General features: G+C 37.7%; 1 protein-coding gene across 5 annotated transcripts in view; it reads left to right on the top strand.

The window, feature by feature from the left end:
* The window catches only part of LOC145981867 (transcriptional coactivator YAP1-A-like), a 196,692-nt gene that overhangs the window by 160,999 nt on the left and 22,663 nt on the right, over window positions 1-13,030 (top strand). For 2 of the 5 annotated variants that reach the window (XM_083115324.1, XM_083115322.1), the window contains exons 4-6: window positions 749-862; window positions 8,751-8,980; window positions 12,814-12,861. In XM_083115324.1, coding sequence (XP_082971450.1) covers window positions 749-862; window positions 8,751-8,980; window positions 12,814-12,861 — 392 coding nt within the window. Of the gene's footprint in view, window positions 1-748; window positions 863-8,750; window positions 8,982-12,813; window positions 12,862-13,030 lie in introns of all 5 variants that reach the window. The other 3 variants (XM_083115325.1, XM_083115323.1, XM_083115326.1) reach the window with 2 other exon arrangements.

The following is a 13,030-nucleotide window of genomic DNA, read 5'->3' as shown; positions in this document are numbered from 1 at the left end:
GAACGCTAAATCAATATTGAAAAATTAAGTGGAATTTGGAAAAAAGAGTTTCCAGGAAATTTAGTGTCTTCTCGATTCTAACCTTGCAATTGTATTTTTTAGAAGTTGTCCCCAATCTGGGAATCGCACAATATTTATCACAGATATATTGAAAATATTATGAAATGGTTTATTGGTCAAATGAAATATTGAGATTCATTCCTTCCGTTGCAGTATATTTTACCTGTTACGACGTAATAGAAGGTCTGTGAACATACAACACGTGCACGTGCCAGGAGCGTCCTGACTCCATATCGACCCTTTTGTTAGTCTTTTGTTCTAGAACAGGAGCCAACTGGCGCGCTCCCCCTTGTCAGCTAGGAGCATCTAAGAACAAGTCGTAGCCTGGCACAATCTCCCCCCCCCCCCCGCCAATAAAATTATATATAGTTCCTAATTAAGTCGCTTTTGCGGCCACGAAGTTAAAAAGAAAAAATCCCTTAATATATTGCAAACAAGCACGATTATTAGAACAAAACAACACAGGAAATGCGTGTGTGTCGTCACTTTCATCTTCCATTTGGCATTTGAACTGAAGTTTATATTTATCAGTGTTCATTTATTTATTTATTTTCTTACTGCGCGAATTCATTCGTGCATTGAAGAAAAACAGTAGTGGTGCTTATGAGTGTGTTCATTTTGTTCCGCTGTACATAGATGGCGCGTTCCGCGTTTATTCCTCGTAAAAGTTTTGTTTCCTTTCTTTCAGCCACATCTCTATGGCCGAGGACTGCCCTCCCATCGATTCTTCACCGCATACACGTCATGAAGTTAACTTCTCGCGATGCTTCTAACCAGTCTGGCTCGTTCACAACAGCACAAAGTATGTAACAACATTTTCCTCTTAAAAATGGTTTTGTTCTGAGGGGAAAAAAGGTTTACCTATAAAACAAGGGGAAAGTGAACAGAACACCACAATTCAGAGGATCCATCATGTAGCATGAAATAAACCTCTTTTCTTCACTGTAACTAGAAAGTGTCCTCCCCACTATAAAATAACAATAGAAGAGCATCACTTGAATTTGTTGTTTCATTTTGGCAGCTTAGAAAGTATCCAACTCAACGTTCTTTACTTGGAGGTATACATGTAATGCTATTCTTCAATGTGTCTGTCGTTACAATTTTTCCATGCAATATTGCACTCATTTACAGCTGTTAAGTATTGTATTTTGTGGTGTTGCGTTGTAGCACTTGTAGTTCGTTATAAGGGGTTATTTCTGTGCAATGTGGCTTTAATAGTGTTTTAATGGCTTTTATGCATAATGTTTTCTACTTAAATGCTTCCAATTATTTGTACTATCATTGTTTTGTATGTTATGTATTTTATCGATCGAAAACTCATTACTCGGAACATTCTTTTGAGGAGATTCATATTCATTCCATAGCCGAAAGTTGACTTAATTAAGTAATGCACTAAATCTGTATAACACCATGAGCAATCATAGAAACTATTTATTAATGTTCATTAAATGTATTCTTTACTTAACCTGCAATAGTGTACTCTTCATCTGTGTGGCCGTAGTGACTGACTTTTCGATCGAACTGTAAAGGTACAATTAATTAATAAGCGGCTTGGTTCACATCAGTTGGTTGGTACAATCTAATACTAAAATAGTAACATACTATCGTTGTTGAGATTATGTGTGAAACCATTGAAGTGCAGCGTAACAGATTTTCTCCACCGTATTTCAGAAATTACCGATGTACTCTCTTGTGTTCTTTATTTCAGCGGAGTAATCCAGATCTTCCAACAGTATGCTATCGGTTCAGCTGCTAACTCGAAATGACCACTTCTAAATTCTTAACACTTAATACTGATCCAGCTATTGACGTGTGAGGGAACAACCAAGACAAACCTTGCACAAACTTATCCATTAAATGTATTGATGTTTGGCCCGCCGTTTTTATTGCGTGTAAGGGCAGCGTACACGCGATCGAGGCAGAAAACAATAATGTTCTGTTTATTCTCATGCTTTAGCTTGTTGTTCGGCCAAAGACCTGTTGACCTTGAATTTCCGAAGTGTTTTTTCAGTGTGGATGTAAGTAGGTCGTAACATAATACATGAATGTTGTATTGGAAACAATGGCATATAAGAGCAATCGTCTAAAACCCACAGATCGAGATAAACAAGAACATTGTAAACAACTTAATTTCCTTTTCAGCACCAATATCTTGGAAGCCTAGGACCTGGAAAAGTTGGAAATAAAGATCGAAACTGCCTCTTACAAAAATTTGTCCTCTAGGGATCGAAGTGACACGGAGAATTCGCACCGAAGCGGGAAGCGACACGAGCTCCTTCAGTCGCAAGCAAAACATTCATGCATGCAGACCGAGGCGACATGTTCCACAATAATGAGAAAACTGCCCATTCCGAGCGAAATGCAAGTGACAACCTTTCGAACCGAGGAGAGACAAAGCTCCACTTGTCGCTTGAATGTCTCTCCTAGTGGACCATTTTATCAATACCGGGCACCTTGTCTCCTCGGTCTGTTGTTTGAATGTTTTGCTTTAGACTGAAAGAAGGAGAAGGAGCTCGTGTCGCTTGCCGCTTCCATTGCTCAACTGGATATCGTATCAAATTTTAACAATCTTATTTTCTACAAAGTTTCTTTGTCATTTTGGTTGCATTAAATTTCAAAGATGGCGGTTTACCCACTCGTGGGGAAAAAGCGAGAGATGTCCATAGTGAGTCTATATTGCGATTCTCATGATTTCATTTCTTCCAGGGCTCTGTTGCAATGAGCGAAGTCCCCTGACGCCTTATCGCGCTCACACATTTAAATCTATGTATCTCATTACTTTTTTTTAGTCATGCTTCTCCCCAATGATGTGAGCTAACAAAGCCGTTCTCGGGTCTAAATCATTTTTGTGCCATCGAATTCCCATTTTCTTGGATGTTTACCCTACATATATTTTTGAACAAAGCAATTCAGAAGAAAACTAAATCTTACGCTTTTACAGTGCAGTTGTAAACGACTTATACTAGACCATTCATGCGATGTCACAGAATCTGGTGTAAGGCTTGTAGTATATCGAAGGCTCCATACTCCACGTCCCGAGCTATGACTGCTATACTGTAAATATATTTCCTTTAGGAAACTGTAATTTTAACGGAAACCAATTTCTTCATATCTTTATGGTTTAAAGTACTTTTTGATATGATAAACTCAATATGCTGACCAAGGCAGAGATTTATTTTATTATAAAACAAACTAAAAGTAACGTTTCAACCTTCAGACTACACCAAGTACAAATGTAACAAGGTACAAAACACGACGATGATATATATACACAAAAATTACTCCCCTCCAGACTATTAGAAAGTTGTTTTCCTGGAACACTAGCAGGTGGCCTTCCCTTGTCAACTGTACTTTCACCTGACAGGCGATTTGGCGAAACATTTTCTTTCATCTGGAATGTGGATGGACTCTTTATCTCACGCTCTTTTTCCTTTCTTCATTCTTCTTCCTTCTTCTCTCCTCTTAAACACACGAGAGAAACAGGACATGACATAGAGTGGGATGAGGCTAAGCAGATAGGAAGGGAGAAGAAAATACTAGTGAGAAAGTGGAAGGAGGCCAAGGAAATTGAGAAGAAAGGTGAAGAAGACACAATGAACTGGAATGGGGGACTGAAGATAAACAAAGATTGGAAGAAGGTGTTAGAAAGAGTGGAAAGGACAAGAGAGAAAGAGGAGAGAAGAAAGAAAAAAGGAAAAAGAGCGTGAGATAAAGAGTCCAACCACTTTCCAGATGAAAGAAAATGTTTAGCTAAATCGCCTGTCAGGTGAAAGTACAGTTGACAAGGGAAGACCACCTGCTAGAATGTTCCAGGAAAACAACTTTTTAATAGTCTCGTCCTGTTTTGTATCTTGTTACATTTGTACTTTGGTGCAGAGTCTGAAGAAGACCTTGCTAGAAGGTTGAAACGTTATGTTTAGTTTGTTTTATAATAAAATAAATTTCTGCCTTGGTCAGCATATTGAGTTCTTCATATCATGGAAACAAGGCTTAATGGTGTTATACTTTTTGTTACGAGTACTTATTGTTATTATTATTATCAGTACTTATTTTTTAGTGACGTGTTTATAGTTTTGTAAAAGTTTATACAACACATCAAGTTTACTCATTCTTATTGGTCCAAGTAGCCCTGGGCATCACCAAAGGGGAAGGGGGTATTGGCTTTTATATTATAAAATAAATAATAATACCTGTGTCAACCTCTGTGGCAGTGTGGTTAGCACAGTGTGCTATGATGGCAGAGGTCATGGGTTCAAATCCCAGTCTGGGCATGGGTGCTCGTTGTAAGTGTATCTTTATCGCTTTTATCATATCACCACTCGTTCTCATCTTCGGAATTAGCCAAAAGTGGCAGAAAAGTGAAGTAAAATCAAATCAATCTATCACTCAATAAATACATTGTTTTTATCCGCAGTACAATTTAAGGAACATTTCCGAACATAAGAATGTGTCTCATTATCTGAACGTCTATAATTGTCATAATAGCAGGCTATGAACATATTAGTTCAATGAAACTGAATACTTCTTAATCCTTAAACGGACATTTGCTTTGACATATAAATAAGAATGAAATCAAGTTTAACCGCTGAAGATTAAGCTAGCAAAAGCTTGTCTTAAATCTAATTTATGCACAAATAGGATAATCAGGACTGGACCTACAGTTTGAAGTGACACGTGAACTTCAGAAATTAGCCTGCTTCAGGAATCGAACTGAAGACCATTCACAAGTTAGAAGACATACATAGTATGTAGTAAAAATATAGTCAAATATATAGTAAACGTTGTGTAGCAATTACTAGTACTTTTGTAATGATTAGTTGTAAAAGTCTATTAATAGAAGTTTAGTTTTCCGTACCTGGTGCATAATATGGGGAAACAATGACCTTTTGTCTAATGACCATGTAGCTAACCCCGTAAGAGTTTCACTAACACAAGTGCTTACCCATCAGGAAGTATTGCACTTTTTTGGTATTGTTATCTTAGCATGCAAAAATATCATGAGATCATTTCAGAGCAGCTATTGTAGTTAAGAGCATGATTTTACTCACCTCCAAGTATATTTATTGATATCAGTGTTCGGGAAGTTACTTTGCTTAAAAGTAAGTCCCAAGTTACTTTATTCTAAGTTATATACAGGGTGGTGCATATTGTATCTACCAATATCAGTTGGCAACCCTGTCGTAATGCAGGTGGGCATGCGCAGAAGTCTCCCTTGCTTAAGCATATGCAAGTGTGGAAATCAGTCTGCCATGGAACGTTGGCTGGTTCAGACACACATTGGGCAGTGGAGGCGTTCATTTGAACAGGTTCCATGCAGGAGAAGCAACTGCGACTACGGTCCAATGAAGGTTGCCATCAACCTGTGCCAGAGCGTCACAACATGATACGATGTGTCAGACAACAGAGAGCCAATGTCAGCGTGCACAAATAGAAGTCTCCAGGTCAGGGGAGGCGTTTTCTCTGCAGTCCTGATGCTTATCAGTGCAGTGCCTACTGTGTCTCCTGCATGGAACTTGTTCGGATGAATGCATCCACAGGGTTGCCGAATGTGAATTGTAAGTGGGCTGTTTTAATTTACTGATCATTTAAAATGAGCACAAATATTCATTAATTTTATAATAAACCTCATATATTTAAATATGAAAATATAGCAGGATTAAAATTCAAGGCATACCTTTGTACTTGAAAATTTATGTGATGTAAAACATTTTCTCGCAACAAATGAATGTATCAAGGTTAAATTTTATTTTTGTTAGAAATTCACAATTTTGTTAAGGGGTTTTCAAACATACAGGAAAGTAACTATACAGGGTGTATCACAAGTGATAGCACAAACTGAAACCGTTAAAAGTACAGAATAGTAAAAGCAAAAAAGTCTCGGTAAACATGCAGTCACAAACGAAGCGTTTGCAAGATAATTGCAAATGGATGGTTATGATCCGCCACTGACATGATTCTTTGAATACATCTTGTGCCTATACAGGACATATGGTTTGTTTACAATGCCCCCTTGGCAGTGTTCAGTTTTAAACAAAGAAACCCTGAAGTGGGCAAGGAGACAAGCAAGCATACTATGTCTACAAACAATCAAGTCAGTGTCGTAACCATACATTCACAATTATTTCACAAATGGTTCGTTTGTAACCCCATGTTTACTAAGACGTTTTTGCTTCTACTATTGTGTACTTTTCACTGTTTCAGTTTACATTATCACTTCTGATACACCCTGTATAAACAACTATTAATTTCATTACTTGGTACCTTATAAAGTAACTTCTTCCAAACACTGATTAATACCCAGCACTTCATGCATTTTCACTCACCAATGCTGCCTTAATGACTTGCAGTGGTGTGAAAATTAGATGGCAACAAGAATGAATTCCTCAGTCAATGTTATAAGTGTTATCATACTACATTAATATGCATGTATGCTTGTGGGTGGTATTTGTGAGGAATACAATTTGTGAATGCAGGCAAGTGTACTTTTGCAGCCTGACATGCAAAGAATTTGAACCAATTGTGCAATATATTAACCAGGCATATTGTAATGAAATTAGTTTTTTTTTAGAATATCTTGTGTGTATTTGAAACATTTCTTCATATCCCCCTTCCCCAGTCCTTTTCTTTAATATCTAAATCTAGGGTTGTATCTTCATCTTGGACACCTCACTAAATGAACCATATGAGAGAGCATGAAATCAGTTGGATATCTTCGTCAATACTGTGCAGATTTGTGAAGGTGCTTTTCGGCATGAACAAGGCATAATATCCAATTATTTTCTGGGTTCCCAGCTTAAAGTTTCAATTTGAAGGAGCACAGGAGCTAGTTGGTTGACTAAGAACAGGGCAAATAAAAATAATACATATGCATAAAATAAAAGGGTGCTCTTATTTTTCTATGCTCTGAAACTTATATTACTTTCCCCACACACCTTTATTTTAAGATTATAGTCTAGGGTGACCATAATATTTTGACCCAAAAATGAAACATCAAGAAGGCCAATTTACCCGCTCCTGAAAAATTGTTAGTATTGTCATTATTATTAAAGTATGGATTGTTTAAATGGAACATCATAAATGATAAATAAAATATGATCTCCCATTGTCAAAATGTATTAATTTTAAAATCTCAATATAACTTTCATAGTGTTTCTCATTCCTTCTGATCAACCTTTGATGTTTGTCGTACGCTGAAGTTGAAGAGTACCAGAAGTATTTATTAGAAGAACCAGTCTTCTTGAGAACAGCTTTATTCTTCACAAACCGTTCATAAAACTCTCCGAAAAACTTATCCCTCATATCGGACACACAATGGGAGATTGATCTTTTGACATTGTGTCAAAATGTGGGAATTTAAATTCTTGTTGAAGGCCCATATTGAAACTATATGTACTATGCTTCTTGGTCGTGTTTATTTATGGCTTTACAAATAATAGAACGCACACAAAAGATTCAACCTGAGACACGAGCTAACTTAACAGTAACAATAAACTGCTGTCTGCTCGAATGTTCTCGATGACAATGGGACATTTTGGTTGTTATAAAGTGCTTGAAACTTAGTTAATCTGTTTTGTCACAATGTTGACATGAGACTAGTTTCAAAATTCCATTAACATTTCTTTTATTACTTTTTAGAAACATTTTTCTCTTTCAAATTTAGACTTTGCTGTCAAGCTAACTCCTAGAACATAGACTTTTATAAGATGCGACAAATAGTGTTTTTTAATTATATCAACGGTATAATTGGTATGAACCTCTGAAACGGGACTGTCCCAGTCAAAACGGGACGTATGGTCACCCTATTATAGGCTCAACTGACAAAAGATAACAGGCATGGCTTTTGCTTTCCTTAATCATTACTTTTAAATTTGTGAGTAATCGTATCCACTTGATCAGTCTTGCAGTGACATATCCTGAAAATTGTCGGGGTTTACCATAACAATTCTTATTGTGCATAATTATTATATCGTATCTAGATGAATCATGTATCATAGAAATAAAGCGTCAATTCAGGCATGCAAGTAAAACAAAAGCAGGAGTCCAACAAATTCAAATTGTGTGGCAATTTCAGTATTTTTCATAAAATTTCCCTTTTCACCAAAAATTGGACCTGGATTTACCTTCATGGAGTAACACTGCCTCTGCCAAGCACGGCACAGAAACAGAAATGAACAAGCAGTTTTCTACCACCAATGCTGTTTCCAGTGGTAACTAACCACTTTGACTTCCTCGCCCTCCTTGCATACAATTGGGGAGGAAATTCCTTTCGTGAGAAGGGTGCAATGCAGAATGATCAGTGGTGTACATAAACCAGGTTTTAAATTCTCCAAATAATTTACTTTAACTCTGGTTTAAAAGCTTGTTGTATTGGTTTGTATAATATATAATGAAAATCCTTTGTTTAAGCTAAATGTACAAAAAATATATGAGAAAAGTTGGTGTGCCATGGTAACATGAAGAATATGCCACTTCAGTCATGATAGAACTAATAATAATAATAATAATAATGATAAGAATGGCATAGAAGATTCAGTGATAGAAGTTTACAATTTCCCAAAATATTTCAGTGTCTTATAAGTGTTCATTTCATTTACAGCTCTTGATAAAATGGATGCATATGAAGTTCGTATATTTAATGAGTGTGTGGTTGTGAATTGCATCCTGTTGCTGAAAGTGTGTTCGTTTTTCAGCTGTCCACCTGCAAAGACCAGCCGTGCTACAGCAGCAGCAGCAACAGCAACAGGGCCAGACGTCCATCGCCCAAACCCAGAGCGTGACCTCCCTTGCGAGCAGAATCCAACCCATCACTTCGATATCGAGCGTACAGTCACATCAGGCCAGGCAGCAGAAGCTTCGTTTGCAGCGCCTGCAGATAGAGAGGGAGCGTTTGAAGATGAGACAGCAGGAAATCATGCGACAAGTAGGTGGTAGCATGTTGTCATGTACGTAGGCCATAGGCGCTGCCACATAAGGGCAAGGGGGGCATTCGCCCCTCCCTGGCTTTTTCCTGAATGTTTGTTCTTGATTCTGCAAGACAGGGAAAATGCCGACCATAAATTTGCAGATATGTACGTTCGAGTTCAACAAATTTGTGAGCGCATTGTGTGGTACCAACACTACCTCGCTGCACTTCTCGGGAACATTATCGTGAAAATTGCCCATCAGAAAGTGTACAAGAGTACTTTTGTCGACAAATATTTTGCCATTCTTCAATTCACTTGTTGCTGCTTTGGATCTATGATTTTCACTCGAGAGCTAGCATTGTCGGAACTGTCCATTTTCATCACAAAATACCTCAGACTATTGTCATTTGACGAGTACAGCTGTTGGTAACAAAATCGACAACTGTACATTCCTATATACTCGATAACCTGGAGTCCGAGGTTCCAAGTTTTTAAGTGGACCAATCCAAACAAAGATTCGCTCATGCTGTCAACACTTCAATTTATCCTTTTGTAGCTACTGCCGCAAAGATTGCAGGCTACAACCAAGAATTGTTTCTCAGCTGTGCATATAGTGGGTGAAACGTGGGATGATGCTTTCCTCCAGTTAAGAAAAGTCTCGTAAAGCATCCCCAGCACTAGGATAATTTGCATAGGCACTTAATCTGCCATTTTTCATGGCATGTATTCCATGTTTTCCATGTTTGTGTCATTCTATGATCGCCGTTGCTGACTGGCTCACCGACACCATGTTGGATTACATTTTGCATGTTGCTGACAAACATCAGATCAATTAATGACTTAGTCGTGGAGGTTATTCTGGTCCGTTTATTGATTATTTGCGTTAATTGAAATTGATTAAACAAATTTTGAATGTAAACCACGTCAGCACAGTCTGGATGTAAGAAATTAATGTTGAAATCTCCAGCTATAACAAGGTCATTAACTAAGGGATACATTTTGATCAATATATCTTCTAAAATTGACAACTGTGTATATGGAATACGTATTTGTGCCTGTATACGGCACAAATACAGAGACGTTCCTTTTCAATCGTAGCTGCAAGGTACTCAACGTCACTCTCTCCTTCGATTTCGAAAGACAACAAATGCAGTTTTGGTCCCTCCCGTGTGTATATGCAGACACCCCCACATGCTGTAATGGCGATCAGAGCGTATTAAATCATAACCTGGAATTTACAATGCATAATCCGTTATATTGCAAGTTAACCACATTTCTGTTATCACAAGAATGTCAATCTGTTTCTCTGTAATTTCAATGCATATTTCCTGAAGTTTGGGGAATAATGACCTGACGTTTACATTTGCTATTTTGAGACCCAGGGAGCAGCCGGTTCTTTTGTCATCGGCGAGAGGGTGACGGAGGACATGCCCTAGAGCAGTGGAGTTCATTTCAAGGGGGGTGGTAGGTTCTGTTAGAGGCATAGCGGTAGAAGTAACTTCTGGAGGGTTGCAGAGCAGAGAAAGGTTGCAAACTCACTACATTTATCCGCAGATGCATAAAGGTTACGAATATAAATAAAAGTTTTCTGCTTTTTACGGTACTTTTGATCATTAGAAATTTATGAATATGTTTTTTTTTTGATTTACTAACAATTAAACTTTGCTTATGTACAAGAACGTATCTCACATTTATGAAACTAAACTGTAAAATTATGCAGTTGAGATTAAAATATTGAAAGTAGTAAACAATAATAAACAAAGCAAAATACGTATATATCAAAGAAAAGAAAACTTAAACATTTAAAAGCTACAACTTAAGACTAAATGTGTTCCCGATAAACTAAAATTATAAGAGTAATGTGAAGTTGAAATTTTATGTTATGAAAGGTAAAAGAGATTTTAAAAAATGATAAAGTTTACAGATCACTCATATCTTCACGGTAAGCGTTCAAAGTTCATCTAATTGCTTTGTGCAATTAGTGATGAAGTGCTTCACGTTTCCAATGTTTATCACGATATACCCATCTTGGGTCCAACAGTTCTTGTAATTGTATTTGCTCATCGCCAGTTTCAGAAGCTCGAGACGTGCGCGGCAGAGATCTTCTGTGATTGTGATATTACAACCCTTCAGTTTCAGTTTATTTCGAAACACACTTGCTCCCGCACAGTAATTAGTAAATTTGACAAGAATGGCTCTTGGCTTACCTCCATTCTTCTGTCCTCCTACACCGTGGCTTCTGCAAATATCACCATGCTCTTCAAATAAGGTGGTTGCTTTGTTGTCTGTATTCTCGTTGGACGTTTCGGGAATACCGAATGTCCAGATGGAGTTCCTTCTCTGGTACTGCTCTATGTCGTCCAATTTGTCCCTGAGGCCTAGAGTTCCTCATCCTTCTTCTTCAGTTCATCCTTCATGCTGTGCATTTCTTTAACATTAAAGTTTAATGTTTCCTCCAGACTTTGAGCACTGATTTTGCCACTGCCTCGACTATCGAATCCACCATCATTTTCATCATTTCAGGTGTCTGCACAGCAATCTTCACTTCCTCACAAACATGTTTCACAAATTCTATGTTGTTCCAGTTGGAAACACTGCTTACGCTGTTCGGTGATCCCTGGTTTTTTCCAGATTTTTTCGGTGCCATACTGAACGGTGAATTAGTAAATAGTACAATATAAGGCACTAAGTAATTAACCGAAGGCGTGTTATCTGCAAATGCACTTCTCAGATATTAATCTCACCTTACAATAATAGTTTGACCATTACTGCAGTTGTTTACGTTATTTCGGGAGCACAAACGTTACACACTGGCGACCACCCGCCATCTTATCATGACTGCAAAGTGTAACTAGCACTTAAAATTTGAATTTGAATTAGATGTTAGTGTAAGGTATAAATTTAAGAAACGGGCAATATATTCTCCATAGAATAATTATTAAAATAGTAGTTTTTGAAATTTATATCATTTTGGTCTTTATTCTGATCGAGCCACTCTAAACTGAACTAAGATTTACATGCAGACAGCCTGTGATTTGTGGTCAGTGCTTCGTGTCCCATTGCCACAGTTTTCTGGCTTTCAAGAACGGAGTATGCAGCTTTTGCTTTTGGGTAGTACCCCAGTTGTCCTCGTGATGCTGGGCCAACACTAAAATCTTGGATCTTCCACCGTGATCAAACCTGTCACTGCGCACAACAAAGGCAAGCACACTAACAACTTGGCAAAGGAGGAGCTCCATCACGTCACTTCATTGTCACATGAAATAATATGCCAATAAAATTACAAAATGTAACTTGCTCCAAAAACATTCCAAATATGTTTTTTGATAAATTGGTGTTCTCTAACCATAAAGGAGCTTCCCTGATGACGAAGTGCTAATATCATCGCCTTGTAGTGAAGGCATCACAGGATTGATACCTGCTGGAGGCACACAGTGGTTCATATCCCACTTTAAACTGTAGGTCCAGTCCCAATGAACCTTACTGTGCATAAAGTGGACTTAAGACACCAACTTACTAACTAAACTGTAGGTCCAGTCCCAATTAGCCTATCTGTGCATAAAGTGGACTTTAAGCATAAACTCCAACCTTAAAGTTTTGTTGAAGTTAGCACCACATCATTCAGTCCTTACTTCCCATATTTTATGAAACTATTACTATAGCGAATCTGAGAAAATTTTATAACATGATGCTATGTTGAGACCATGAAGATTGAAAGTTTAATGGGAAAAAAAATGGAAAATCTGGAAGGTGAAATGGAGGTTCCACTGTGTTAAAAATGCTCATAAGATGTTTGTTTTGTCCATTCCTGGGAACGCATGATACTGTTACTTGATTTCCTTCGTTTCAGATGGAACAGGAACAAGCAAGGATTAGGCAGCAAGGTGCTCTTGGTCAGGTTGGTATCAACTCTTGTTCTTTTATGGTCAACAAAGTAATCTATGTAGATACGGCCTTCTTATAGTATTCAGTTGAAAAGTTAAAGTAAAAAGGAGGACGTGATCTGCTTGTTCTCTTATGCGGAGACTCGCAATAATGTTAAATGTCGATGTCAGTTCTGATGCTCC

This window comes from Lepisma saccharinum, chromosome 30, assembly GCF_977018435.1.
Source record: "Lepisma saccharinum chromosome 30, izLepSacc3.1, whole genome shotgun sequence".
In the NCBI taxonomy this organism is placed as follows: Eukaryota; Metazoa; Arthropoda; class Insecta; order Zygentoma; family Lepismatidae; genus Lepisma; species Lepisma saccharinum.
Note: the sequence above shows the minus strand (reverse complement) of the source record. Positions and strands in the feature narration are given on the sequence as shown.